Source organism: Ictalurus punctatus, chromosome 26 (assembly GCF_001660625.3).
Source record: "Ictalurus punctatus breed USDA103 chromosome 26, Coco_2.0, whole genome shotgun sequence".
NCBI lineage: Eukaryota > Metazoa > Chordata > Actinopteri > Siluriformes > Ictaluridae > Ictalurus > Ictalurus punctatus.
In genome coordinates this window covers 7,624,767-7,652,226 of record NC_030441.2, presented here as the reverse complement: position 1 = coordinate 7,652,226, position 27,460 = coordinate 7,624,767, and the positions used below count along the sequence as shown (strand labels likewise).

General features: G+C 40.5%; 1 protein-coding gene across 2 annotated transcripts; it reads left to right on the top strand.

The window, feature by feature from the left end:
• Positions 1–8,309: 8,309 nt before the first annotated feature.
• Positions 8,310–26,558, top strand: tpp2 (tripeptidyl peptidase 2). Of its 2 annotated transcripts, XM_017458098.3 has the most exons (29): positions 8,310–8,601; positions 10,097–10,225; positions 10,411–10,506; positions 10,961–11,065; positions 11,396–11,520; positions 11,737–11,900; positions 12,109–12,263; positions 12,626–12,702; positions 13,597–13,724; positions 13,905–14,153; positions 14,441–14,556; positions 14,668–14,839; positions 17,435–17,592; positions 17,858–17,934; positions 18,040–18,146; positions 18,340–18,494; positions 18,602–18,718; positions 19,687–19,787; positions 20,019–20,115; positions 20,467–20,604; positions 20,831–21,075; positions 21,312–21,390; positions 23,341–23,379; positions 23,863–24,014; positions 24,123–24,219; positions 24,339–24,469; positions 24,687–24,894; positions 25,631–25,750; positions 26,293–26,558. In XM_017458098.3, the coding sequence occupies exons 1-29, from the start codon at positions 8,437–8,439 to the stop codon at positions 26,380–26,382; spliced, it is 3,792 nt and encodes a 1,263-aa protein (XP_017313587.1). In that variant the 5' UTR covers positions 8,310–8,436; the 3' UTR covers positions 26,383–26,558. The 2 variants fall into 2 exon arrangements, with proteins under 2 accessions (XP_017313587.1, XP_017313588.1); XM_017458099.3 differs by lacking the exon at positions 23,341–23,379 and having other exon boundaries at positions 8,311–8,601.
• The last annotated feature ends 902 nt before the right edge of the window (positions 26,559–27,460 follow it).

Here is a 27,460-nt window from a genome sequence, read left to right as displayed (position 1 = left end):
TAAACCAACATGAAGATCAGAGAGCTGTCTATGGGAGAAAAGCAAGCCACTTTGAAGCTGAGGAAAGAGGGAAAATCAATCAGAGCCATTGCACAAGCATTGGGCATAGCCAATACAACAATTTGGAATGTCCTGAAAAAGAAAGAAACCGCTGGTGTACTAACAATCAGACATGGAACAGCTCAGGGAAGGAAAACAACAGCAGTTGATGACAGGAACATTGTGAGAGCTGTGAAGAAAAATCCAAATACAACAGTCAGTGACATCACCAGTCAGGGGTGAAGGTCTCACAATCCACCATTCAAAGACTTTGAGAGCAGAAATACAGAGATGATTCACAAAAATTCTGCAACCGAGATTAACTTCTACCAAAGTGATGCAAAGACCAAAGTGTGGAGAAACAAAGGATCTGCTCATGATCCAGAACATACCAGTTTATCTCTTCAGCATGGTGGAGGTAGTGTCATGGTTTGGGCTTGCATGGCTGCTTCTGGAACAGGATCAGTAATCCTTATTGATGATGTAATTCATGATGGTAGCAGCAGAATGAATTCAGAAGTTTACGGACACATTCTGTCTGTCAGTGTACAGAGAAATGCATCCAATCTAATTGGGAGGAACTTCATCATGCAGCAAGAAAATGACCCAAAACACACTGCCAACTCAACAAAGAACTTCATCAGGGGGAAAAGTGGAAGGTTTTAGACTGACCGAGTCAACCACCAGACTTTAACCAAATTGAGCAGCATCTCACCTCCTGAAGGTAGAACCCCCCCAAAATCCCCCAAAAACGACAACAACTGAAAGAAGCTGCAGTAAAAGCCTGGAAAAGCATCACAAATGCAGAATGCAACAGTTTGGTGATGTCAGTGATTTGCTGGATTGATGAGGTTACTGCAAGCAAGGGATGTACAACCAAATATGAAGAGTTATTTACTTTTAATTTACTTTAAGTCTATCTGTTCAGATTCTTTTGCACACCTAAAAAAATGTGTGGACTGCCACCAAAGGTGCCACGTTCTAAGTTGTTTAACACGTCTAGATGTAAATATCAGGAAACGAAAGCTGAAGTTCTGATCTATCAGCTCATATCCATCTTTTGATCTCAAACCCAAATGCCTTCAGTGTATAGCAAAAACAAAAGAATCGGCCTTGCTGTTCCAATACTTTCAGAGGGAACTGTATTTATTTAACACAGTTCTTTTTTTTGTCTTCCCAAGTCCTGGACGAATATGTTTACATATTCTTGGGGAGAGCTGAACAGAACAACTAGAACTTTATACCAGATTGGTTACTGCATGCAGGTAAAACCTAAAAACCTCAGGATCACCCGCTGAACGTTCTTAAATAAGACTATTTAGTCATTATTGCTGCATCACTGACACACTGTATAATCCCATTATTTCATACTTAGACTGAGAATAGGGAGCCAGTTTGGGAATAAAGCTAGTATGGAATTTAAATGTCCACCATTACATTTATTAGCAGTTACGCTTCTTCATGCTGCCAGGTCACCACTGCACTGTCAGAGTAAATTAGTGTGGAGATCCCTTGGTGTCATCTGAGTTGAAGAAAAGGCAGCTAATTTGTAACTGACATTATAACTCCATCTGCTGGACGCTAGAATTATAAAACTGACACTTGACGTTGAGAGTTTAAGAAACAACAGAACAAAAAGTTCATTATTGTACGTAGTTAAGAACTACTCATTATATTTTTTTAAAAACATGTTAAAACAACAAAAGCTGGATCTCAGTTAACTTGTCTTCGGACCATGTATGGAGTCATTATTTCATATCTGGTGTGAGGCACTCGGAATGGGAATAGGAAGCCATTTGGTTTTTTCAGCTGAAGCGGTGCTAAGGTCATTGACGTTCAGGGTTTAAGCCCAATTAATGTTAATTATTCCTATACTGTAAAAACTAACACCAAGGTTTACCAGTAAAATACAGTACTGGAAAAATTCACAGTATACAACTGTGAAACAACAACTGTAAATGTACTGTAGTGTAATATCTCACACAGTATAAAATAACACATCATTCAGTACATTTGCTCATGTAGGATATAACTGAGCAGAACGTTGCTCAAGGACCCAACCATGGCAGTTTGGTTGTGTTGGGATTTGAACACATGACCTTCTGAGCTGAAACTCAAAGCCTTAACCACTGAGTCACCACAACTATCTGAACAAGCTTGGTTTTTTTAATTAACAAACCAGACCTGAAATACTTTGCAAACATCTGTTATATATCATTAGACACCCTTTGTATTTCTATTAATGAATATACAGTGGCAAGAAAAAGTATGTGAACCTTTTGGAATTTCATGCTTTTCTGCATGAATTTGTTATAAAATGTGATCTGATCTTCATCTGAGTCAAGGGTATTGACAAATATAATGTGCCTAAAATTCATCCATCCATCCATCTTCTACCGCTTACTCCTTTTCAGGGTCACGGGGAACCTGGAGCCTATCCCGGGAAGCATCGGGCACAAGGCGGGGTACACCCTGGACAGGGTGCCAATCCATCGCAGGGATGTGCCTAAAATAATAACACAAAAAAATTTCTGATATTTCATGTCTTTATTGAGAACAACCAAAAAAACCTCATAGTGCTTGTGGAAAAAGTATGTGAACCTTTGAGTTAATGACCTGAGAAAAGCTAACTGGAGTCAGGTTTTTGCACACCTGGAGTCTCGTTAAGAAAATGAGTCTGGAGGTGTGGACTACAGCTACTTTGACTGATAAAAACCCCTCAAACTTTTGGAGTTTGCTCTGCACAAGAAGCACACGCTTATGTGAGCCATGCCTCGCCAAAAAGAGCTTTCAGACGATCAAGAATTGTTGATTTACATAAAGCTGGCAAGGGTTACAAAGTGATTTCAAAGACTTTAGAAATTCACCAGTCTACAGTTAGGCAAACATTCTACAAATGGAGACACTTTGGGACTGTTGCTACTCTACCAAGAATTGGGCGCCCAGTCAAAATGACACCAAGAGCACATCGAAGACTCATCAGTGAGGTAAAGAAACAACCCCGAATGACAGCTGAAGATCTGAAGGCATCATTGTAACTGGCTAACATCTCTGTTCATGAGTCTACAACACGTAAAACATTGAACAAGCAGGGTATCTACGGCAGGACACCACGAAGGAAGCCACTGCTTACTAAAAAGAACATTGCTGCATGACTGAAGTTTGCAAAAGAGCACTCCACAGCGGTATTGGCAAAATGTTTTGTGGACTGATGAAACTAAGATTGAACTATTTGGAAAAACCACACAGCACTACATCTGGCGTAGAAAGGGCACGGCATATCATCATGAAAACATCATCCCAACCGTAAAGTATGGTGGAGGAAACGTCATGATTTGGGCCTGTTTTGCTGCATCAGGGCCTGGCCAGCTTGCAATCATTGAGGGGAAGATGAATTCCCAAGTATATCAGACAATTCTTCAGGATAATGTGAGAATGTCTGTGCTTCAGCTGAAACTGTGTAGAAGTTGGGTGATGTGACAGGACAACGACCCAATACACCGGAGCAAGTCCACAACAGAACGGCTTCAGAAAAACAAAAGCGGCCTTTTGGAGTGGCCAAGTCAGAGCCCAGACCTCAACCCAATAGAGATGCTATGGAATGACTTAAAGAGAGCCATACACATGAGACGTCCAAAGAACATGACCGAGCTAAAGCAGTTCTGCCAGGAAGAATGGGCTAAAATTCCTCCTGAACGATGTGCAGGTCTGATCCACAGCTACAGGAAGCGCCTGGTTGAGGTTATTGCTGCCAAGGTGGGGTCAACCAGTTATTAATTCTAAGGATTCACTTACTGTTTCCACTGCCATTTTGAATGTTGAATGAGTGTGTTCAATAAAGACATGAGGGATCAGAATTTATTTTGTGTTATTATTTTAGACACGTTATATTTGTCAATACCCTTGACGTAGATGAAGATCAGATCACATTGTATGACAAATTTATGCAGAAAACCATGAAATTCCAAAAGGTTCACATACTTTCTCTTGCCACTGTATTTACACATCTGACCATAAGTGACCTTTACTCAGAGGTTAAATTATACAGGGATGAACCATGTTTGGCTCATGTGACTGGGAAGCAGAGCTGAGTTCTGGTACTACAGTTGATGGTAATGTAAATTATATAACTCAATTCAATTTTTTTTGTATAGCGCTTTTTACAATAGACATTGACAATAGACATAATGTTATATAATACATTAATAATGTAAATCATAACATGGCATAATGGTGATAGTACTAATGATGTAATGCAGTTTCACACTGCTTTATTGATGAGTACTTTCACTGTAAAATGTTTTTCTTTATTCAACACAGTTGTTAAAGGCTGTTTAAACGAAGGCTTGAAGGCTTTGCAGTATCATGTGTCTTTGCACAAAAGAAGATAATGATATTTATTCTTTTGTATTTTATAGTTATCATTTTGAACCTGAAACAGAAACAAATGAAAGACTGAAAACCAGCCACCAAAACGTGGTTAGTTAAATTAAGCCCATTTACGTTTGCATCAGTATTGAGAACTCCATATAATAAATATCATAAAACAAGATGGGACCTGCTGTTATTGGAAAATAATCTATCACGGGATGTTGTGATAGCCAATTGTGCATTATTTTCCTATAACGACATGTCTTGTAGTGTTTTATTCCTCTTGTAGCACAGCAGTTTTCCAACAATTACATTTTTATGTTGTAATTTATCAGTTTTTAGTTACATTGTTACTGAAGATATTGTGTAACAATATGTGTAATTGTGTAATTGTGTAAAAATGCAGACTGTCATGTTAGAGAGAAAGTGGGAAATCGTCTGTCCTGAAGACTTTCCTGTGCTGGAAAACGTACTGTATTTTACAAACCACTAACTCCTAAGACTCCTTGCATAAATGTTAAATAAACATCTCCTTACTGAAATCTTTACCATAGCAATGATTATACATTTTTCTTTGTTAAATAACAATACTTTTAAAATCTTTGTATTATTAGTCTTAGATTACGTAGGGCGTCCATCATACAAGTTCTTGTGAATGAGCTGTTACTATATGAATGATTTATTAACGTATAAGAACGAGCTTAGTATTATAAATCAGTTATTTTTCTTGCAGCTGTTGTTTAATAGGAAATTAATCAACAACCAAAATCTGACCAATCAGAATTCTGAATTCAAAAGTGTTGTGATATAAATAAATCTAACGTCACTGTTCCAACATTTCACAGAGACCATGACCTTCTTTCTGAAGAACGAATGAATGAATGAATGAACGTTCCCACTGATAACATGCATTTACATTTACATTTATTCATTTAGCAGACACTTTTATCTAAAGCGATTTACCAATGAGGAAATACAAGCAAAGCGATATATCAAGCGGAGAACAATACAAGTAGTGCTACCATTCGAGATTTTTTGTTTAAAAAAAAGGTGTGTGGGGGGGGGGACAAGTTAGGGATTAGTTACATGCTCATGGAAGGTGGGCCTTTAGCTGTTTTTTTGAAGATAGTGACAGATTCTGCTGGAATGGAGGATTGAGGAGGGAGTTGAGGTAGGAGGGCGCTGTTCCAGACAAGGTCTTGTCTTGCATCAATGCCTTGAATTTGATGCAGGCTGCTACAGGAAGCCAGTGGGGGGAGATGAACAGGGGTGTGACATGGGTTATTTTGGGCTGGGTGAAAACAAGGCATGCTGCTACATTCTGAATCATCTGAAGGGGTTTGATGGAGCTGGGTGCGAGGCCCGGGAGTAGTGCGTTGCATCAAAAGTCACCCCAAGGTTTCTGGCTGTCCTGGTTGGTTTGAGTGTGGTTGTGCCTAGCTGTACAGTGAGGTTGTGGTTAATTGAGGGGCAGGCAGGGATGATGAGAAGCTCGGTTTTTGCCAAGTTGCCAGAGATGTCAGACAGGCAGGCAGAGATGCGTGCTGAGATGGATGGATCTTCAGGCTGGAAGGACAAATAGAGCTGAGTGTCATCAGCATAACAGTGACATGAGAAATCATGAGAGTCAAACACAGAGATGTTGTATAAACTCCAGAGATGTTGTATAAACTGAAAAGAGCAGTGGACCCAGAACTGACGCCTGGGGGAACCCCAGTTGTGAGTTGCTGAGTTTCAGAAATTCCTCCCCTCCATGATACCTTTTAAGGATTTGCCTGAGAGATAGGATTCCATCCAGCGCAGAGCCGTTCCGGTGATAAGTACGACATAAGTAGGACGACCGCAGCCAATTCAGTCCATTATTTAACTGTCTCTGTTTACATATACTTTAGTGAAAAAAAACCTCATTTGACACAAGGAAAAATGCACTGACAGTTTTGCATGCACACAGATCTCATCCTTCCTCTTGTCCCCCTTAATGTATTTTTGTCTCTGTGACAAGTCTATAACTCACAATTTCCTGATTTATATCCAAATTGTCTTCATTAATATATTTTTCTGTCTGTCTCTACTCTCTCTGTCCTGTCTGCGTTCTTCTCCTGGTGAAACAGGAATAGTAAACAGCAACACTTACCTCACCACACTCAAAATGAGTGACTAAAATGAACTGTAAAATGATTGCCAGGTAGTGAGGGCCAATTCATGTTACGGACATGAAGTATTGGAAGTTGTGGTCGCAATGAGCAAACGCTATTCCTGGCTCATTCTTTAATCGGACGTTTTTTGATAGTTTATCTTATAAATTTTTGGAATAATACATTCTTAAATTAAACAACAGGGCACAATGCTAAGTGGTTAGCACATTTGCCTCGCACCTCCAGGTGTGGGGGTTCGATTCCTGCCTCTGCCTCTGGGTACTCCGGTTTCCTCCCCCAGTCCAAAGATATGTGTTGTAGGATGACTGGCATCTCTAGTGAATGAGTGTTCGAGTGTGTGTGTGATTGTACCCTGTGATAGGTTGGCACCACATCCAGGGTGTCCCTTGCCTTGTGCCCTAATTCCCCCAGAATAGGCTTCAGGCTCCCCGCAACCCTGTGTAGGATAAAAGGTACAGAAGATGGATGGATACATTCTTAAACATGTTTTTGTTTAATGCCCAAGAAACGACTACAATAGGCCCAGGAACATCTCTGCCTGCTTCCCATAGTTACAAAGGCAACGATCTTTGAATATGCATTAATATGAAATTAAGAATCATGCTCATGTCCTCCTACCTCTAATCTTTAATCTCTAACTAACCATTTAGTTTTTTTTACTAACCATTTAATCTCTATATTAACCATTTAGTAAACCAGGCTAGTAAATTAGCATTTGGCAAAGGTAGACATGAGCGGGATTTCAATATCTGAGTATTTTAGCTGCATAACCTGCATGCTAGGCATGCATTTAGCTGTCACAATATCACCTTTGTGCATTTAGCTGTCACAATATTCAAAAGCTTGAAGGTTGGAAATTCAAGCATGTGCTCTTACATTCACCACTTTGCCAATGGGAGAACAAACTTTTGAACACTACGACACACTGAGCTTTCTGAATTTACTGGATTGACCCTGGAATATTGGATTGATTTACTTATTAGAGACTTTTGTTTTAAACTTGGTTGTTCATTTGAGCCAATGGTCAATCAAATAGACTTCTTCTGTTATAGCAGGTGGTTCTCGGCCACATTTGATGATGAAGCATACCAGACTCACTAGCGACAGCTAGAAGTCGAGCCTGCGAGAGCATATGTGGACAGATTTCATGACTGTTTTATAAATTCCATTAGAATTTGTTGATGAAAATCAGCTCTCTGCTACTGAAACCTTGAAACTAATGTTGTTCTCGTTGAAAGCTGATGAGACTGTATTTACTTTGCAGATGTACATCTTATAGAGTCATTTAAATTGAATCAAAATGCTTCCATGGAATGCTTCTTTCCAACATCTAAGCAAAATATGTCTGAATGAGCCGTAAAATGCAATGTAATGTTATTTTTGTTGGTAGTTTACTAGCAGTTAGCTAGGCGGCTAGTTGGTGATGGCAGGAGGATTTGGGGCGGTCCCATATTTACATATCATGCATATTTATATCTGTTTGGATTTGTATTGATGGAGTAAATTGATTTGTAATGAGGGCGGGTATATTCATCGATTGTTTTTAGTAACTTATTCGAGGGGGAAGGAAAATACAGTATAAAATTAGACCTCCACTGACACTTTAACAAGAAGACCGCCATCCGCTTTGGGTTTTTTGTTATAAAACTAAGGCTGAGTGTCGATTGACTACTATTTGGATATGTAGTGCACTACGTAGAGCGTACTTCATGCTTGAAATAGGGCACTTGTGTAGCGTCTAGACAGCTATTTTGCATCGAGCCAGAGCGACAGTTGTCAGGCTGCTGTTGCTTTAAAAATCCCGACACGCCGGTTGTTCGTACAAGCTGCTGTATAATATTGTTTTCATTTCATCCTCTCTGGTCGGGTCATGGCTTCTCGCTCTATTGAAGATTCCTTCCCTTTACACGGGCTGTTGCCGAAAAAGGAGACCGGCGCTGCTTCATTCCTGACCAGGTTTCCTGAGTACGATGGACGGGGGGTGCTTATCGCCATCCTGGACACCGGGGTGGACCCGGGGGCGCCGGGCATGCAGGTAACGCGAGACCGCGGCTTCAGCGGATGAGCAGGCCGCTGCTAGTTGTTAAGCTGGAGAGCTCGATTCATTGGCTTTGTGTAACTTGCTAACCTGGCAGAAAGCTACCGCGGTCTAGCGCTATCTTTATTAATGACAATACACCTCTGTCTTGCTCTGGGAAGACTTTTGTTCAATAATATCATGTTTGTGTTTACGCAACACAAAAACAACAAGCTGTGTCATCCTCTGTTAGTGATGAGACCCGGCTTGCTAGCTAGCTAATCCCAACTTCAGTATCCAGTGAGTTTCTCTTCTCTCCAGCATCTTTTATAAATGAATGATAGCTTTAAAGTTGTGTAAACAAGTAGCCTGAAAAAAAAAATCCTTGCATGTGTCATTATTATTATTATTATTATTATTATTATTATTATATTTAAATAGACAGTTTGTATAACTGAGTGGAGATTCACAAGACACACAAAACCAGTGGAGTTTGCTGGTTATGTTCTTGACACAAGATAAACAAATAAACACAACAGTGAGTCTGTTCCCATCAAATGCTTACACATGAGTACAAAATAAATAATTAACACAAAGTGGCTGAAGAAGTTTTTAAGTTACGTTTACAAGTTGGTTCACACAGCTGAATTCTTATTCTGTCAAAACGTTGCAGCTGGTTTATGATGGTGCTTTAGTGAAATATTGACAAATTAAGATAAAATCCGAGCCCATTTTTCGACTTAAGAATTACCGTGCAAGTCAATGTGAGACGGCTATGGACAAAATAATCATATTCCTTACAAAAAGTACATGTAATAAGAAAAATAATGAATAACTGGAGCTCACAGAGTTTACATGTTACTACATACAACACCGTTAAGTGTGTGTGTGTGTGTGTGTGTGTGTGTGTGTGTGTGTGTGTATACACACACGTCTCCTCACACCGTACCAATATACTAGTTGGACAGAACCTGCCGATAACCGATTATATGAAGTATAATATTGCTGAACTTCATTACAAAAATCAACAGTACTGACTGAAATTTTAAAAAAATAAATATATAAATATTAATATATATGAACTATTAATACATATATATATATATATATATATATATATATATCTCCAAAGTGAAATAAAAAGTGTCACTCCAAATACAAATAGAGACATCCAAAGTGAATCAAAAACACTTCAAATAACACAACAATGTTAGACAGTGGTAGTTTTTATTTCACCTCTAGAGGCTGCTCTCGTACTGTATGACAGCGGATCCTCCTCAGCCGTTCCTGGTGTGGAAGTATGTAAAAAAAATAAAATACACATATATTTGTCGATATCCAGCAATAACAAAATGGATAACTCCCAACATCCATCCTGCGACTTACAGTTTTAAATTAAACAGTGTGACTGCTAGGGAAGGAGTCCTTTTATTTAAGATGTACTCTTAAATAAAGAGCTTCATCACGTGACCGCATCATTGATTTTTATTTTCCTGTAATCTGTCTTGTTTAGACCACTACAGAGGGCAAGCCTAAGATTGTGGACATCATCGATACGACGGGCAGTGGCGACGTCAACATGTCCACAGTGGCGGAGCCGAAAGATGAAGAAGTGCTCGGGCTTTCTGGACGCACGCTCAAGGTCCGTCCATGTTGGTGTTAAGATACAGAGTGTATCATATCTGTTCCACAAATTCCTTCGACACTAAGCGTCTCATCTTGCTCTAGCCGCACTGTAAATCGACCGCTGCTGTATCTCTCTGCACACACAAGGTGTAACGTGTTGCCTCCACTTTCATTTTGTTCATTTTTTTTTTCTTTGTGCAGATCCCTCCTGCCTGGGTGAACCCATCAGGAAAATATCGCATCGGTGTTAAAAATGGTTATGAGTTTTTCCCCAAACCGCTCAAAGAGAGGATACAGGTAAGTTTATGATATACTTAGTGGGTACGCATCAGCATTTCTCCTAATATTCGTTCATGTTTCTATTTTTTAAAACGTCACTTATTACTGTTTAGTGTTATTTATGAATGGAAGTTAGCATGTAATTAGTTAAGTTGAGACTCTGTCTTTTAATTGTTATGCCAAACTGAAATAGGAACAGAACAGTCGGGTCGTCAGAATGAATTTCACTCTTTAGATGCTATTTGTAAGTTTTATATATTATATTTGCATATAGACATCTGACGTCAGGTAGAATGTTTCCCAAACCTTCTGGCTCCAAAAAGTTTTCCTGTTTCATGATTTAGATGACACGTGCATAATTTAGTGCTTCCATCTGTGGCAGGACAAACCTACAAGCTCATCTAAAACATTAGAATGCAATTTTAAAGGAACTGAATTATCTTTGACTGAAAATTTTGTGTGTGTAAATCAGAAAGAGCGCAAGGAGAAGATGTGGGACCCGGCCCACAGAGCAGCTCTCGCCGAGGCCAGTCGCAAGACGGAGGAGTTTGACCTTGCTCACCCCAACCCCTCACAGGTTAGCCTCACCCCAACCCCTCACAGGTTAGCCTCACCCCAACCCCTCACAGGTTAGCCTCACCCCAACCATCAAAGACCAGGCACTGCTGACATTCTTACTGAAGTCACTGCAAAGGGAGGAATGAGAATTTAATTAGATCCGACCAAATCGGTTGTTTTTGGTTTGTTCTATTACTCACTCATAGTTTTCCTGATCAATATTAACACGTGATCCAACCGGGAACTCACTTAGTTTTTATTATTCCTGAGTAGCTGTCGCTTGTTCCTCTGCCATCAGGCATTGCTTTAACAGTGCTTTAGTTAACCTGGAGTGTGCTTTGGATGTCAGGTGGAGAAGCTGCAGAAGGAGGAGTTGCAGAGCCAAACTGAGCTGTTAGGCACCATGGAGAAGAAGTACAGCGACCCTGGGCCTGTCTACGACTGCGTGGCGTGGCACGATGGCGTCACCTGGAGGTACGTCTTAAACACAGTAATTACGGCTTAGAAGCAGCAAAGAAAGTTTTGAGAGAAATGTGATTTATTTATTTTTTACTCAGTTTATACTTATTGTTCAACTATAAGTCTAATGCACTGTATACGTAGGTTTTGTATCTTAATGACTGAAAAATGATACGAACTCGATTATGATGTATTGCTACTGATTTAATGCGTATTGATATTTCTGTGCAGGGCAGTGGTGGATACGTCAGAGAGTGGAGACCTGGCGTCCTGTACCGTGCTTAGCTCCTACAGAGAAAGACAGGAGTATGCCATGCTAGGAGATGCTGAGATGCTCAATTACTCCATCAACATCTATGATGAAGGAAATACTCTCTGCATTGTCACTAGTGGAGGTTAGAATATTGTCCATAGGGATTAGAGTCTTTTTCTTTTCTTTCTTTTTCTTATTGTTGGATAAACTGCAATATGCTTGTCCCAGGCACCTGGGCTAAACATTTGTCCACCGTGTTATTAAAGAAGGCTATGAAGAGCATCGTGATTGTCTTGCAGCCAGATGTTTCATCACTGAGTTGTTGGGTTTTTTTTTTTTTGTCTTTGCAGGTGCTCATGGGACTCATGTCGCCAGTATAGCGGCAGGTTACTTCCCCGAGGAGCCAGAGAGAAACGGCGTGGCCCCTGGTGCCCAAATCCTGGCACTGAAAATAGGGGATACTCGCCTGAGCACGATGGAGACGGGAACAGGCCTCATCCGAGCGGTAGGAGCTCACTGCATTGGCTTTCCGTGTTCAGAGTAGTTTTACAGCTGATGGCTTAACTGATGCCACTCCTTACAGCATTTTTGTTTCAAATAAATTTGAGTTTAGTAGAAAATCCAGTAATTTGGACATGTTAGGTTTACCAATAATTCTACCAAATGTCCCATCATCTTAACAGTTGATGTTAAATAAAAAACGAAATCCAGTTATCAAGAACAATTTTATTGATTTAAAGTGAAATTTCTGTTTTGTTTTCATAGATAACATGTTTTATTTCGATTTATAGTTTGTTGTGCTGTAAAAGCAAATTCCTGATTCATATTCCAATCGTGCCTCATCTTTCTTTATGTCACTATTTACAGATGATCGAGGTCATTAACTACAAGTGTGACCTTGTAAACTACAGCTATGGGGAGGCAACCCACTGGCCGAACTCAGGGTGAGCCGATGTATACAGCTTACTGAGAGCTCACATTTAGCACTCTATATCTCAGTGCCTCATGTTCAATATTTATTAACTGCTTGTAGAAGGGATCTAATTAATAAGGGCAGTACCTTCCGATAACAGATTAATCAACCCATTGTTTTAAAAATGATACTGAATGAAAACATGACACTCGAAGTAAAATAAGCTAAACTTTACTTTATTACAAAAATAAACAGTGCTGACTATACCATGAAAATATACTGTACTTTTAAATAAATAAATGTGTAAATCTTAATATATTAAAGTAAACATAAGATATACATCCAAACTAAACACTTCAAATAACACATAAAAATAGAGACATCCAAAATGAATCAAAAAACACTTGAAATAACATGACAGAATTTGTCAGTGATTTATTTTTTTCGCCTCTAGAGGCCGCTCTCGTACTGTATGATGATGGCGGACCCTTCTCAGCCGCTCTCATAATGGACACAACGGGGAAAAACTCAGTGTGGATTTTTCCAGATAGCCAATAGTTCCAGTAATCTGTTTTCGGTGCTGATTAATCAGTTTTGCCGACCTCTATTAATTATGTTGGAACATAAACGAATCGCGTGGACACCTCAATTATCCTGATTACCTCAATTTATTCATTGCCATTACAATTATTAAATTAGAGAGGCAATAGAGACCAGCGAGGTCACCTTTAGTGGCTCAATTATAATCTAGTAAATCGTATTTTTTAAAGACAACCTGAAACCTTTTGTGTCACAAGGTGTCAGTTCACATGGTGCAGGATGCATCAATATCATGTAAACGGGTCTGTGAGTTGACCATGTTTGTTTTGCACTTTTATTGTCTTATCTTATTGATCGTTGTGCTGTTTTGTTTTTTATTTTTTAGGAGAATCTGTGAAGTAATCAGCGAGGCGGTGCAGAAACATAATGTCATGTACGTGTCGAGCGCTGGGAACAACGGGCCCTGTCTCTCCACTGTGGGATGTCCGGGAGGAACCACGAGTAGCGTCGTAGGTCAGTTAACTTCTCACTTTCTGAATCATGAAAGAAATATTTGCCCCTTCACAACAGCAGGACTGAGATTCGTTCAGCTTCAGCTGCAAAATCAGCAGAGCTCCAGGCTGAGTGTTTAATAAACAAAGCAAAGGTTTATTAACTAATTTTATGTTCATGTTCAATATTCTTTCTTTCTAGGTGTTGGTGCTTATGTCACACCTGACATGATGGTGGCAGAATATTCATTGAGGGAGAAGCTGCCTCCTAACCAGTACACGTGGTCCTCAAGGGGTCCCAGTACTGATGGAGCTCTGGGTGTCAGCATCAGTGCACCTGGGGGAGCCATCGCCTCTGTGCCCAACTGGACATTGCGTGGCACGCAGCTAATGAACGGCACCTCCATGTCCTCTCCCAACGCCTGTGGAGGCATCGCGCTCGTACTCTCAGGTAGAGAGTTCAGACTAACGCTTGTTTTGATAATGTTACGGGTAATCTCATAATGCAGTTTTTTTTCTGTTTAATTACTGGACAATTTTCATGTTTATCTAAATCAGTATTGGGTTTGAGACTCAATTCAATCTATATTGAGGGCGGTAATAGTAAAAAATAATAATAATTTAAAAAAAAAGACAGACTGTGTACAAGATAAGCAATAACCCGACCCGTTTGTTGTGTGTTTAAAATGTTCTTGATGAGTTTGCATTGTGGGTTATATATAAATTGTGTGTGTGAAGGTCTGAAGCAGAACGGGATGCGACCGACAGTTGCAGCTGTGAGACGTGCTTTGGAAAACACGGCCAACAAAGTGGATGACGTTGAAGTGTTCGCGCAGGGTCATGGCATTATTCAGGTACATAAATTGTTTATCTGTGTGGGTGCGTGCACGTCTCGGACTGGAATTAATGTGTGTGTGTGTGTGTGTGTGTGTGTGTGTGTGTGTGTGTGTGTGTTTCTGCTGTAGGTGGAAAAGGCGTTTGACTACCTCATGCAGCATGCTTCCACTCCCACCTATAACCTGGGCTTCACAGTCACTGTAGGGAATCAGCGGGGCATCTACCTCAGGGACGCCGTCCAAGTCTCCACTCCCTCTGATCACGGAGTTGGAATCGAGCCGGTCTTTCCAGAAAACACTGGTAAGAGGCACTATGCTTGTGTTTATATTTAACGTCAGTCGAACAGAAAGTTGGTTGCAAATTTTCAAAAGATGCATCATAAACTCGAACGTAGAGGTCGTCTGATAGTGGATTATACCGATCCCGATAACTAAGTTGGGCCATGAAAGAAGAACGTTAAGAATGTTGATGAAGAATGTATTGTACATTTTTAAAATGAAATATAGAAATATTAATAAACAAAAGTAAATAAGATGTACATCCAAGCTGAACCGAAAAGTAACATTCCAAATAACACCTTAAAAATAGAGACATCCAAAATGAATAAAAAAAAAAAACACTTAAAATAACACAACAAAATTAGTCAGCGATGGGTTTTTATTTCGCCTCTAGAGGCCACTCTCGTACCGCATAATGACAGCGGACCCTTCTCACACGCTCTCATAATGGACGCAGCCGGAAAAATCTATCTGTGCAGATTTTTGCAGACAACCGCTAGTTCCGGCAATCGGTTAACGGTGCTGAGAAATTGGTCGACCTCTACTTGAAAGACTTGAAGGACCAAGATGACATCAGACACCGATGGGTTTTGTTTTGTTTGTTTTTTTCTTCTGCTGTAGCCAGCACCATTGGCCCGAGATAATCCGTGAACGTCAGTGCAGGAGAAAAGAAATCAAAGTGAGCATAGCAAGTAGGTAGAGCAAGCAGCATTTGCTCATCTGATGATGGTTTAAAAAAAAAAAAAGTTTTATTTTGCTGTAGAAGGACAAACAGATCATTTCACAGTGGCATGAAAATGGTAACTAGGTTAGTTTCATCCTAAATTGCATATTTCTAAGCTAAATTGTATATCTGAATACCCTATTTAGAGACTAAAACAGATACTAAGTTTCATACATTTTACCATAAGCACTGAGCAAAATACTTCAGTCTGAACACGTCTTCAGTCTTTTTGCATTATGGGTCTAATATATTTCATGAAGCTCCGAAAACATGCTCGTCAGCCATCAGTCGTAGACTTTACAGGGTATTCACGTAAACTCTTGCCATCTTCCAGGATGTAGCAGATGCAGATTTCTATATCCTAGTCTTCATTTATTTTCTGATCTGATGTTTGGCGTGTTGTCTCAACAGGGTGTCTCCTAACGTTAATTAATTCCGTTGCACTCGAGTTCCTGTGCGCTGTTTAAAGATCTTGTTGTTGTTGTTGTTGTTGTTGCCCCGCCCCATTTACGCCTGGTGTTAACATGTGTCCTGGGTGATCGGGTCACTCTGGACATACTCTGGTCCAAACTGTCATCAGTCCTCATCCTCTAGGACTTCTCAGCAGCGTTTAACACAGTCAACCACAAGACTCTCTTGTCCACCTCGTGCATCTTGTAATGCGTGGAACAGCATGGCAACGCTTTGCTTCGTACCTGGAGGGTCGGTTGTATCCGATGGCATGGAGGGGATCCAAATCTCCACTGGTGTCCCAGTAGTGTGGGTTCTAGATCCTCTTCTGTTCTCCCTCTATACCCACTCTATTTGTGAGGTCATATCCTCACATCTTCATACCCCTGCTATGTGGAGCACACTCAACTTGAATCCTCACCTTTCCTTCCTCAGACACTCATGTTTCTGTTCAGATCTCAGCTTGATTGGATGGCAGCTCATCAGCTGAAACTGAACTGCTGTTCATCCCAGGAGATGTGTGCCCCTCCCCTCTCCCCTACAGGATCTTGTTAACTCTCAGATCTTACTATTCATCAATGCATATGGACAATCTACTGTCCTTCTCCTCTCACACTGCTAACCGATTTCTCCTTTACAACATCAGAAGGATTCGTCCGTTTTTATCCTCAGATGCCACTTGGGTGCTTCTTCAATCCCTTGTCATTTTGAGACCGGACTAGTGCAACTCACTCCTAGCAGGTCTGCCTCTGAGCACCACTCAACCTCTATCTATGACTTGTTTTCAACCTCCCCAAGTTCTACGCTCCCTCCACTGGCTTCCTGTTGCTACACGTATCGGATTTAAAACACTGATGCTTTGCCTACAAAGCCAAAGGTGGACCAGCACCCACCTGCCTTAAAGCACTTATCGCACCCTGAACTGCATCACGCTCCCTCTGTTCTTCTAGCGCTGCCCGGTTGGACCCACCATCTCTTGAGGTACAAGGAAGGCATGCATCAAGACTCCTCGTTGTTCTGGCGAAGTGGTGAGCTGAACTTCCCGTAGATGTCAGAACAGCTGAGTCATTGGCCATTGGTCTTCAAACGATGACTACAGACGTACCTCTTTCATGAAGTACTTAAATTAGCACGTTGTTTGTTTGTTTGTTTATTTATTTATTTTAATTCTTGTTTTGTCTTGTGTGCTTTTCATACTATGCTACGTCCCCAACAGAGTTCTTAGACTGCTAGTACTCTTAGTCCTTGACTTGGTGAACCGGTATGAGTGGCCCGCCTTGAAATCCGATCACAAGTGGTCCGTGGAGACGTGTTGATAATGCCGGGTGTGACCGGCTATGCTCTCGGCTGTCCGCTCGTGATCCGTTACGCGTGTTCACGCCAGGTGTGACCGGGGCCTGTAGACCTCGTGCACGTGACTCATTGCTTGTGTCTGTCTCCCAGAAAACTCTGTACGAATCTCGCTGCAGTTACACCTGGCACTCACCTGCAGCGCGCCGTGGGTGCAGTGCCCCGCTCACTTGGAGCTCATGAACCAGTGCCGTCACGTTAACGTCCGCGTCGACCCACAGGGACTACGAGAGGGCCTGCATTATACCGAGGTACTGATGCTTCTGCATGTAAATCTCTCTCTATCCACTTACAACACTTCACCAGCTATATCTAGGCGTTTAACCTTAGAACTTTAAATGACGTGTTTACTCGGATTCTCTCGATGATTTGCTTTGTTTTAGATGACTTGTTTAAGCCACTGAAAATACAAGTAAATAACAATCTGAGCTCGTGTGCAAGGTGTTTATTTATTGAATTGTTTTCAGGATTAATTGGTGTGTGTGTGTGTGTGTGTGTGTGTGTGTGTCTCACCAGGTGTGTGCTTATGATACCTCTGCACCCAGTGCTGGTCCCCTCTTCAGAGTCCCCATAACGGTTATAATCCCCACAAAGTGAGTTCATTACAATGTTGTTCTCGTGTTTTTATTTTTTATTTACATCTGTTTTGTCCTGTTTTACTCTTCTGACTGTGTGACTAGTGTAGCTTTCTCGTACAGGGTTACAGAGAGCCAGAATCAGGAGGTCACCTTCATGGACGTTCACTTCAGACCAGGCCAGATACGACGCCATTTTATCACCGTCCCTCAAGGAACCTCGTGGGCAGGTGGGTAAAGTGTGTGTGTGTGTGTGTGTGTGTGTGTGTGTGTGTGTGAATCTGGTGCTTGGGTAATCACTTGTGGAAGATCACCCATGACAACACCAAGTGTGCTGATGTTTTTTGTACGCTGTCTTTATGCTTTATTTATTTATTTATTTGCACACATTTTTTCATTCTCTCAACTCCTCTTCTTCACCAGAGATCATGTTAACGTCTCGCTCCCCTGATGTCTCCTCCAAGTTTGTCCTCCATGCCGTGCACCTGGTGAAGCAGAGGGCTTACCGAGCTAATGAGTTCTACAAATTCTCCTCGCTGCTGGAGAAGGGCTCGCTCACAGAGGCGTTCCCTGTGCTGGTACCAGGCTCTAATCACGTGCTCTAACAGACAGTGTTTCATTAATCCTGATTAATCAGTCCGTTTAGTTAACAGCGTGTGTCGGCATTGATCTGTATCTGTCTTAGCCTGGACGAACGGTAGAGGTGTGCATCGCTCGTTGGTGGGCCAGTCTTGGCGATGTCATCGTAGATTATACCATTTCCTTCCACGGGCTGCGAACGTCTCCCTCTCCTCTTCATATAGTGAGTATCTAAAGTAAATAGCGGGACCTTCTGGTTTAAAAAAAATTATCTTTATGAGAGTTGTTTTTTTAATTTATATATTTCTGTATGTTTGAAAGTAATATTTCTCTGGTGGAGGGGGACAGGTGGTGTTACAGAGCACTATGCACAAGATCAACTAAAACTGGTACAATTTAATGATGGAAGAAGGCAGTGATGGGGTCGCATTTTATTTGGTTTATATTATAATTGTAACTATTAATAAATGTACACTCATTCTTTATTTTTCCGACACATTTTAGAATAATAATAATAAAGTCCTCAAAACTCTGGAGTAACACAGATGGAACTATGGGAATTATGTTGTGATAAAAAAAAATCCAAAATAATTTAGTATTCTATCATCTTCAGAGTCGACGCCCTTTTTGCCTAGAATTTCCCGAAATGTATTCTTGGCGTTTTCTCACCCGATTTCTTGAGGAATTTCCCCCGAGATGATTTTTAAACAGTATTAAAGGAGTTCCCACCGACGCCGGACTCTCATCGGCTGCTTTTCGGAATATTTCGCTCCGAGCCGTCCGTTTAACAAATTTATTTGTAAATAAAATGTTCGTTATCTAACGAAAGAAATGAGTAGGTCGGCACGATTATATTTTTGTCTACGACACCGATTTCACACATTTAATCCCACACCTTCAGATCAAAATCTTTTTAAGATCGTGAGAAACATTTCAGTCGAGTGTCCCCAAACTTTTGAACGGTAGTGTATTTTGTTGTAATTTAGTATGTTTGAAAATTAATTTATCCAAATGTGACTTTTCCCTCCACAAACCAGGAAAGTAGTGTTGTTGATGTTGATTTTTTCCCTCCTTCCTCTGCTCTGAATGTGTTATGACTATCATTGTGTGATTCTTTACAGAGACTGTAGTGTGCGTGCTTCCTTTTAGCTCATTAATGTGGGTTTTTTTTTCCCCCCTTGTTTTTGGCAGCATGCTTCTGAGGGCATAACCAGTTTTGAGGTGTCGTCTCCTGTTAGATACGAGGAGGTCTCCCCAACCATTACTCTGAAGAACTGGGTGCAGCCCCTTAGGTGACTAAACTTTATATTCCACTGGGATCAAAACAAAACATTTATTTAGAGTGTTTGACTTCTGTCTAAAAATACAGCATGGTTTGTAAACCCATATGAAGAATATTAGAATATTTACAGACTCTTTTGGACATGTGTCTTGGCAGATCAGAATGTGGCACTCTAGTGAGCATTTGTGAACGTTTTCTTTGTGCGTTTTTTTTTTTTTTTTTTTCTCTCCCCCCCCCATAGGCCAATAAGTTCCAAAACAAAAGCGCTTGGCTCCAGAGACGTATTACCCAACAATCGTCAGCTTTATGAAATCGTCCTTACGTACAGCTTTCATCAGGTGTGCAGCTACTCAGACATGCACATTAGGCACCTTGTACACATCTAAAGTGTGCCTCTGCATTCGTTAACTCGTATGTGTGCTTATGTGTACTTTTATACATGAACTATGTATACTATGCAAGAATAATATAATTGTTTGACTTCTAACCATCCACAAAATCCTTCTCCGAGGAAGTGAAAGCAGTGGGTACTCGGATTTTCGAGAAGTTACAATTTTTTAAAAATTAATTTAGTCTGATGAATGTCATACTTCTTAAATGTCTTGTAGGGGGAACATTGTTTCTCAAGAAGTTCTGTTATGTTCTACTCCAGACTGACCTGGAGTGCTGATTCAGTGCTTGTTTTACAGCCTAAAAGTGGAGAGGTGACCCCCAGTTGTCCGCTACTGTGTGAGCTGCTGTACGAGTCGGAGTTTGACAGCCAGCTCTGGCTCCTCTTTGACCAGAACAAGAGGCTCATGGGCTCGGGAGATGCTTATCCTCACCAGGTAGATAAGTACATCCTTATGTTGCGCTCTGGGATGTTGGGAAGATTAGTGCGGTTTATGTAAACAGCGTTACGATTCGGAAATGTAACAATGTTTTATCTGCGCTGGAGCAGCGGATTTAGTTTAGTTCATTTTATTTCTGGTCTTGACGTCCGAGCGTACTGTGTTGCACGTTCCGTTACACTTCAGCTCCCAGCATTAAATCTCGTCTTCTCTGATACACTAGTACTCTTTGAAGCTGGAGAAAGGGGACTACACCATCCGGCTGCAGGTTCGCCACGAGCAGCAGAGTGAGTTGGAGCGGCTGAAAGATCTGCCTTTCGTAGTGTCTCATCGCCTCTCCAACACCCTGAGCCTGGACGTGTACGAGACACACCGGGCGGCCATGCTGGCGAAGAAGAAAGCAAACTCGCTCACTCTTGCACCAGGAACCTCTCAGCCATTCTACATCACCTCTCTATCAGATGACAAGTGTGTGGTTTTGTTTGATTTGGTAGTTTTTTTTATTTTATTTATATTTATTTATTTAATTTTTTAAAAATATAATATCGACTGCTTGAGCTTTTGAGGTCATTAGTGAAGTTCTTTCTTGATAATGTATCTGAGTAGGCTGTAGGTTTCAGTTCTTCCCACGTGGAGGGGACTGCCTTTGCCGTGGTAACGGACTCTGTCCATGAGCTTGCATTACCTTCTCTTTTATCTTTCAGGATACCTAAAGGTACAGGTCCAGGGTGCTACATGACCGGCTCTCTGGTTGTACCGAAGAGCGAGTACGGGAAAAAAGCAGTGAGTGGCCCAATTTGCCGTCAGTTTCTTTTTATGCTAGTGGCTTGTGCAGCCTTTGAGTCCCACCCATCACACATATCTGGCCCAATCAGAAGCTTTGTCTCTGTCTTTGTTTTGCATGCTGCTTTTGTAGGGGTGTAAAACAAGCCTAATTTTCATAAGGGGTGTAACTGTAAGTCCCATTTTTTTATTTTGTTTTGTTTTATTTGATTAATTATTTTGTTCAGATGCAAGGAGTATCAACAGAAACCTTATACTGGTGAAAAGGTGCTGCTGAGCGAGTCCCATTAGTTATTCTCTTCTAGCTAACATCCACACGGCACTCGGACAACGCAGATGCCGTGAACCCAGGACACAGTTCTCCTCGAGCGTGCCGCTATAATGTGTTCCGTGTCACTGGATTAGATCTGAAATGTTTGTCTTGTGAAAACCAATTTGGCTACTCCGAATCGGATCAGTGCATCCCTGACGCATGGTGTAACGATCATGTTTGTCCATACACAATTACAATATAGTAAAAGTGTCTATCTATCAACTACACGTGAATCTGTCCAGTGCCATGAAACAGCTGATTGGCTGAGCAGGGAAGTGTATGAGGTGTTACTATAGGGTACTTTTTCTATACCATTTTTCTGATTTTACATCATATCATCTACGAGCGAAACAAAGTTTACACCCCTATCATCCTGTAGAGTTGCTGTTGCTAATGAATTTGCTGGGGGGGGTTTTTTTGTTTGGTTTTTTCCTTTAAATGCAAATTTCTGCTGAAATGTGTAGATAAACAATTTACAGATCTGACAAAGCCATTCACAGTTAGGCATTAATCCAGGAATTGGTACAACACAAACGGGAGTCTTTTAATCGAAATTTCAGAACACTTGGCCTGAGTCTGATCTTCAAATTGTGGATCTATCTGGTGTGCTTCATACCGGACACATCACCATGGTGTATTCCTGAGGGGTTTGGTCTGTTCTTGTTGCCGTTACTTCACTGATGACCGATACAAGAGCCTCTGGACTTATTTAAATCTTAACCTTTTCCAAAAGAGACTTCAGTAGCACAAGATATTATATTATACACAGCTGAATGAGATGTACACTACCGGTCAAAAGTTTGGGGACACGTAACTGAAATGTTTCTCATGATCTTTTGACCTGAAGGTGTGGGATTAAACGTTTGAAATCAGTGTTGTAGACAGACATATAATCGTGCCGACATTTTAATTTCTTTCATTAGAAAACGAACATTTTATTTACAATAAATGACTTTATTAAACAGACGGCTCGGAGTGAAATATTCCGAAAAGCAGCCGATGAGAGTCCGGTGTCGGTGTGAACTCCTTTAATACTGTTTAAAAAGTATCTCGGGGGGGGGGGGGGGAATTCCTCAAGAAATCGGTCGAGAAAACACCAAGAATACATTTCTGGAAATTCTAGGCAAAAAGGGCGTCGACTCTGAAGATGATAGAATACTAAATTATTTTTATTTATTTAGTTTTTTTTTTTATCACAACATAATTCCCATAGTTCCATCTGTGTTACTCCAGAGTTTTGATGACTTTATTATTATTATTATTATTATTATTATTATTATTAGGGGATAAAAATAAAGAACGAGTGTGTCTAAACTTTTAACAGGTAGTGTAGCTGAAGAAGGAAATGAATTTCTTTGGCATTTCTGTATAATCACCACTAGGTGGCTTTTTAGCAAGCGATCCTGACTAACTTCACTGGCGCTTTAGCTGTAGCGATTTAAGCCGAGACGGAGGAGTAAATGGTAACACAGAATACTGAACACAGAATGCAGACTAGATACATGGACAGGGAGAGATCCAAGTATGTCTTTTTTTTTTTTTTTTTTTTTTTTTTTTTTTTTTTTTTTTTTTTTTTTCCCCCCCTTTTTTTCCCTTTCTCTCTTCTCTCCTTCATTGTGTGTTGTTCTGACCACCAGGGCCAAGCCTCAGCCAAACGACAAGGAAAATTTAAAAAGGTACTGGATGGCCTAGAGCTCTGTGAATCTGCAAATGCAATACTAAAATGATTTTATTACAATAGTTTAGAGATGCAGAATAACACAACTGTTTAAAAGGAATATAAATCTTTATTTACAGTGGCAGGTGAGTATATATCTCTACACTCTCTCTGTAAGGATCTACAATGTATGTGATTTTTATGAAGCTCAAAAATGACGCCCGAACATCACATCTTGACCATATGTCATGTCCGCTGTCCATCTTGTTGTTGACCTCTCCATAATGTCTCAAATATATATACTACATTAGTCTATGATGTTGGATTTAAAACTTTACCTGGAATTCTGTTATGGACATAGTGTTTGCATTTCTTTTAAAAAGCAGGAGACCGTGCTGGATCTAAATCTGCTGTACCTCATGAGTAATATGTTTTAGTGATGAGAAGACGGCCAATTAACTCGCATCTCTCTCTTGTTTTTTTTTTTTTCGCCCCGGGTTAGGACATAGTGCAAATTTTCTACCACCTGATCTCAGCCCCTAACAAATCAAAGAACGGAGGAAAAGAGAAGGACAAGGACGGGGAGAAAGAGAAGGACGTGAAGGAGGAATTCTCCGAAGCCCTCCGAGACTTGAAGATCCAGTGGATGACAAAGTCAGTCCGGGATTTCGCTACTTTCTGTTTACCAGTCCTGCTTTTTCTCTTTTTCTTTTTTTCCCCCCACACGCGTTTTGTGAACTCACTTTTCTTTTTAACCCTCAGGTTGGACAATAATACGTTATATGATGAACTGAAGGAGAACTTTGCAAATTATCTCCCTCTCCATGTCCAACGACTGCATCAGCTGGATTCAGAGAAGGTACCTCACTTTTTAAAAAAAAAAAACTTTGAAATTTTTTTTTTAACCTCTTTCTTTCTTACTTGCGCACACAGTTAGCTCACCTTGTTATTTTATTTATTTAAAATTTTCCCCTTTAGGAGCGACTGAAGCGATTGCAAGACATCATGTCAGCAGCAGATATTGTTATTTCTCACATTGACCAGACTGCACTGGCAGTGTATCTCACGATGAAGACAGACCCTCGTCCAGACGCGGCCTCTATAAAGAGGTAATTTAAAAAAGGGGGGGGGTTCTTGTAATACAAACAAGGCAGCCCCAGTCCTCTGTAGCTGATTAGTGACCTGTGTGTGTAGAATCGAGCTTATAGCCTAACAGTATTAAGCCAAAGCTCGTTGTGTTGTAATCTTGACGACCTAAAGCTCCTCAAGTCCAGTTGACTATTTTAAAATGTCCCACGTGACTGGGAACGTGTTGTGCTTTTGCAGTGATATGGAGAAGCAGAAGTCGTCCCTGCTGGACGCTCTCTGTAGGAAAGGCTGTGCTCTGGCTGATCAGCTCATGCAGCCTCCAGAGCAGGAGGGGGCGAGCGCGAACGAGGTGGGCAGCTCTGAAGACGACCCACACGGCGTGACTAAAGCACTGACCGACACTTTCTGGGAGGTTCAAAAGTGGGTCGACCTCACCGACTCTAAGGTGTGTGCTAATTTTCTGTCGGCCATTTTTATCCTGCTGAGATTACTGAGTGCGGTGTGGAAATTCTAGTGTATGTATTACGAATGTGATTATAAACATGGTAATAAGGTATTTCAAAAAAGACAGGCAACCACGCCCACATTTCAGTCAGTACTGCAGTCACACTTAACCTATGGACATGTGTTCATATCAGTAAGTTACAGCCACACACATCTATAATCTCTGTAAGCAGGTCATAGAGTTTTGCCTGGAGAGGAGGTTCACACAGACATCACTAATACTATTTTGGAAGAATTTAATTAAAGAAAAGTAGTAAAGTGTATATAAGGACATGCTGTTAGTTCATAGGGACAATCAGTCATCCATGACATAGTACCTTTTGTACAGCTTGATTCTAATTCATTCTAAGTAGTAAAACATAACTTGGCTTGTTGCCACCCCAAAGTGTTTTATACCCTTTATACCACACCAGCCTTATTTCTATTGAGTCACTTAAGTGTAAAAAAACAAAACAAACAAACAAACAGTTTTTGTTGTCTAGAAACCAGAAAGCACAAGGTTCTCTGTCCTGAAGACTTTCCTGTGGCAGAGAACTTGAAGAAAAGGGATTTTTTTTTTTTTTTTTTCTATTCATGTGGATTCTGGACTAGATTACTGACGGACTTCATTAATTGGTACTGCATACTCACACTTTTTTATTTTATTTTTTGTTAACGGCTTCGTGCTTCCTTGGCAGGTTCTGTCGTTTTCCTACAAACATGCCTTAGCAAATAAAATGTATGGAAGAGCTTTGAAATACGCTTCGAAAATTGTAGAAGACAAACCCAGCAAAGAAAACTGGAAGAACTGCATTCAGGTAAGAATGACTTTTGTTCCTTCTTGAACGGCAGTTAAAATACGGTCAAGTCCATAAGTATTTGGACAGTGGCACATCTTTTATTTATTTATTTCTGCAGTTTTGCCTCTGTACACCACCACAACGGATTTGAAATGAAGCAATCAAGACGTGATTGAATTGTAGACTTTCAGCTTCAATTCAAGGGGTTTAACAAAAAAAAAAAAGAAAGAAAGAAATTTACCGGTTAGGAATGAGAGGAATTACATTTATTATTGACTCTGTAAAAAAGAAAAAATGTAAAAAATAAAATTGGTTGTAATTCCTAAACGGTTAATGCAATATTTTTGTTGAGCTCCTTGAATTAAAGTGAAAGTCTACACTTCAATCACGTCTTGATTGCTTCACTTCAAATCCGTCGTGGTGGTGTACTGAGGCAGAAATGACAGAAACTGTGTAAGTGTCCAAATACTTATGGACCTGACTATGTTTTTTGCTATGATTAAAAAGTTGCACCCAAAGCTTGGGTTTGTAAATGAGTAACTGCTCTGTCTGTGCTGCAGCTGATGAAGTCTCTGGGCTGGATGCACTGCGCCACCTACACTGAAAACTGGCTTCCCATCATGTATCCCTCAGACTACACACCTTTCTAAACCAGATAACACAGGATCTCCTCCTGCAAATGCAGCACCCGGTTTTTAAAGACTCTTGATGTGGTCCAACGTGGATCCCAGTAAGCCTTTTTTTTTTTAAAAAAATTTTTTTTTTTTATAAACAAAACTCAATTTCACTCAGAACTGCAAGTTCACATGGAGCATAAATGTTCACATTTCAATACCATATCAAAATCCTTCAGTTGCAGGTTTCTCTGTGACTGTCCCGTATGATTGTATATTTTGTGGATAAGGAGTTATTTCTCCTCTTTCAGTGTGTATAGAGGGAGGAGTCGCTGCTTACTCGCCATTTTTTTGAGTGATGTGTCGTCCCAGATCGCCTCCTGTAGAGTGTGGTGTGTTGTGTTTGTTTGTTTGTTTTGTTTTATCATTTGGAGTGCCAATTTATTTAATTTTTTCCATTAAATGCAGGCGGGAGTAAGAGTAGGACATCCTCTAATGATCGAACTGTGTTTAAACATAGGAACCGGAGTCACAATACACACGGTTATATAAAGGCAATATAAATATATGTAATCTTACTTTTCCCCTGATCTACAGTATATGAACAATGTATGCATGTTTTTATAAAGTCTAAGAGGTTGCTTTTGGCCTGAAGGCTTATAGCTTTCAGTCCGTTATATCAAGAGGAAATTGAACTGGGTCTTTATACTGTATTATGGAGTGTTGCCTTTTTATGAGTGAAAGTAGTGCGTGTGCGAGCGAGCGAGTGAGTGTACAAAATGTCTTTTTAATTTATTTATTTTTGGATGCATATGCTTATATAGTTTGCCTGGCACACTGGTTCTCTTCCTGTTTTATTATACTCCCATTTAGCAATTTTTACAAATGGCAGTGTGGTCATGGCACTGCAATAGCGCACCTTTTAGAAAAAACAAACAAATAAAATGTATCATAGTCCATACATTTAAAGGGAAAACTCCATTCCGAGCGACTATTTTATAATCAACCGATCAGAACCGCGCGGTGAAGCTGTGTCTCGTTCTCGTATTAAACACCAGAGCAGCAGACCACCGCTAACGTCTATGACGATACAGCACCAACCACCAGAATCCCT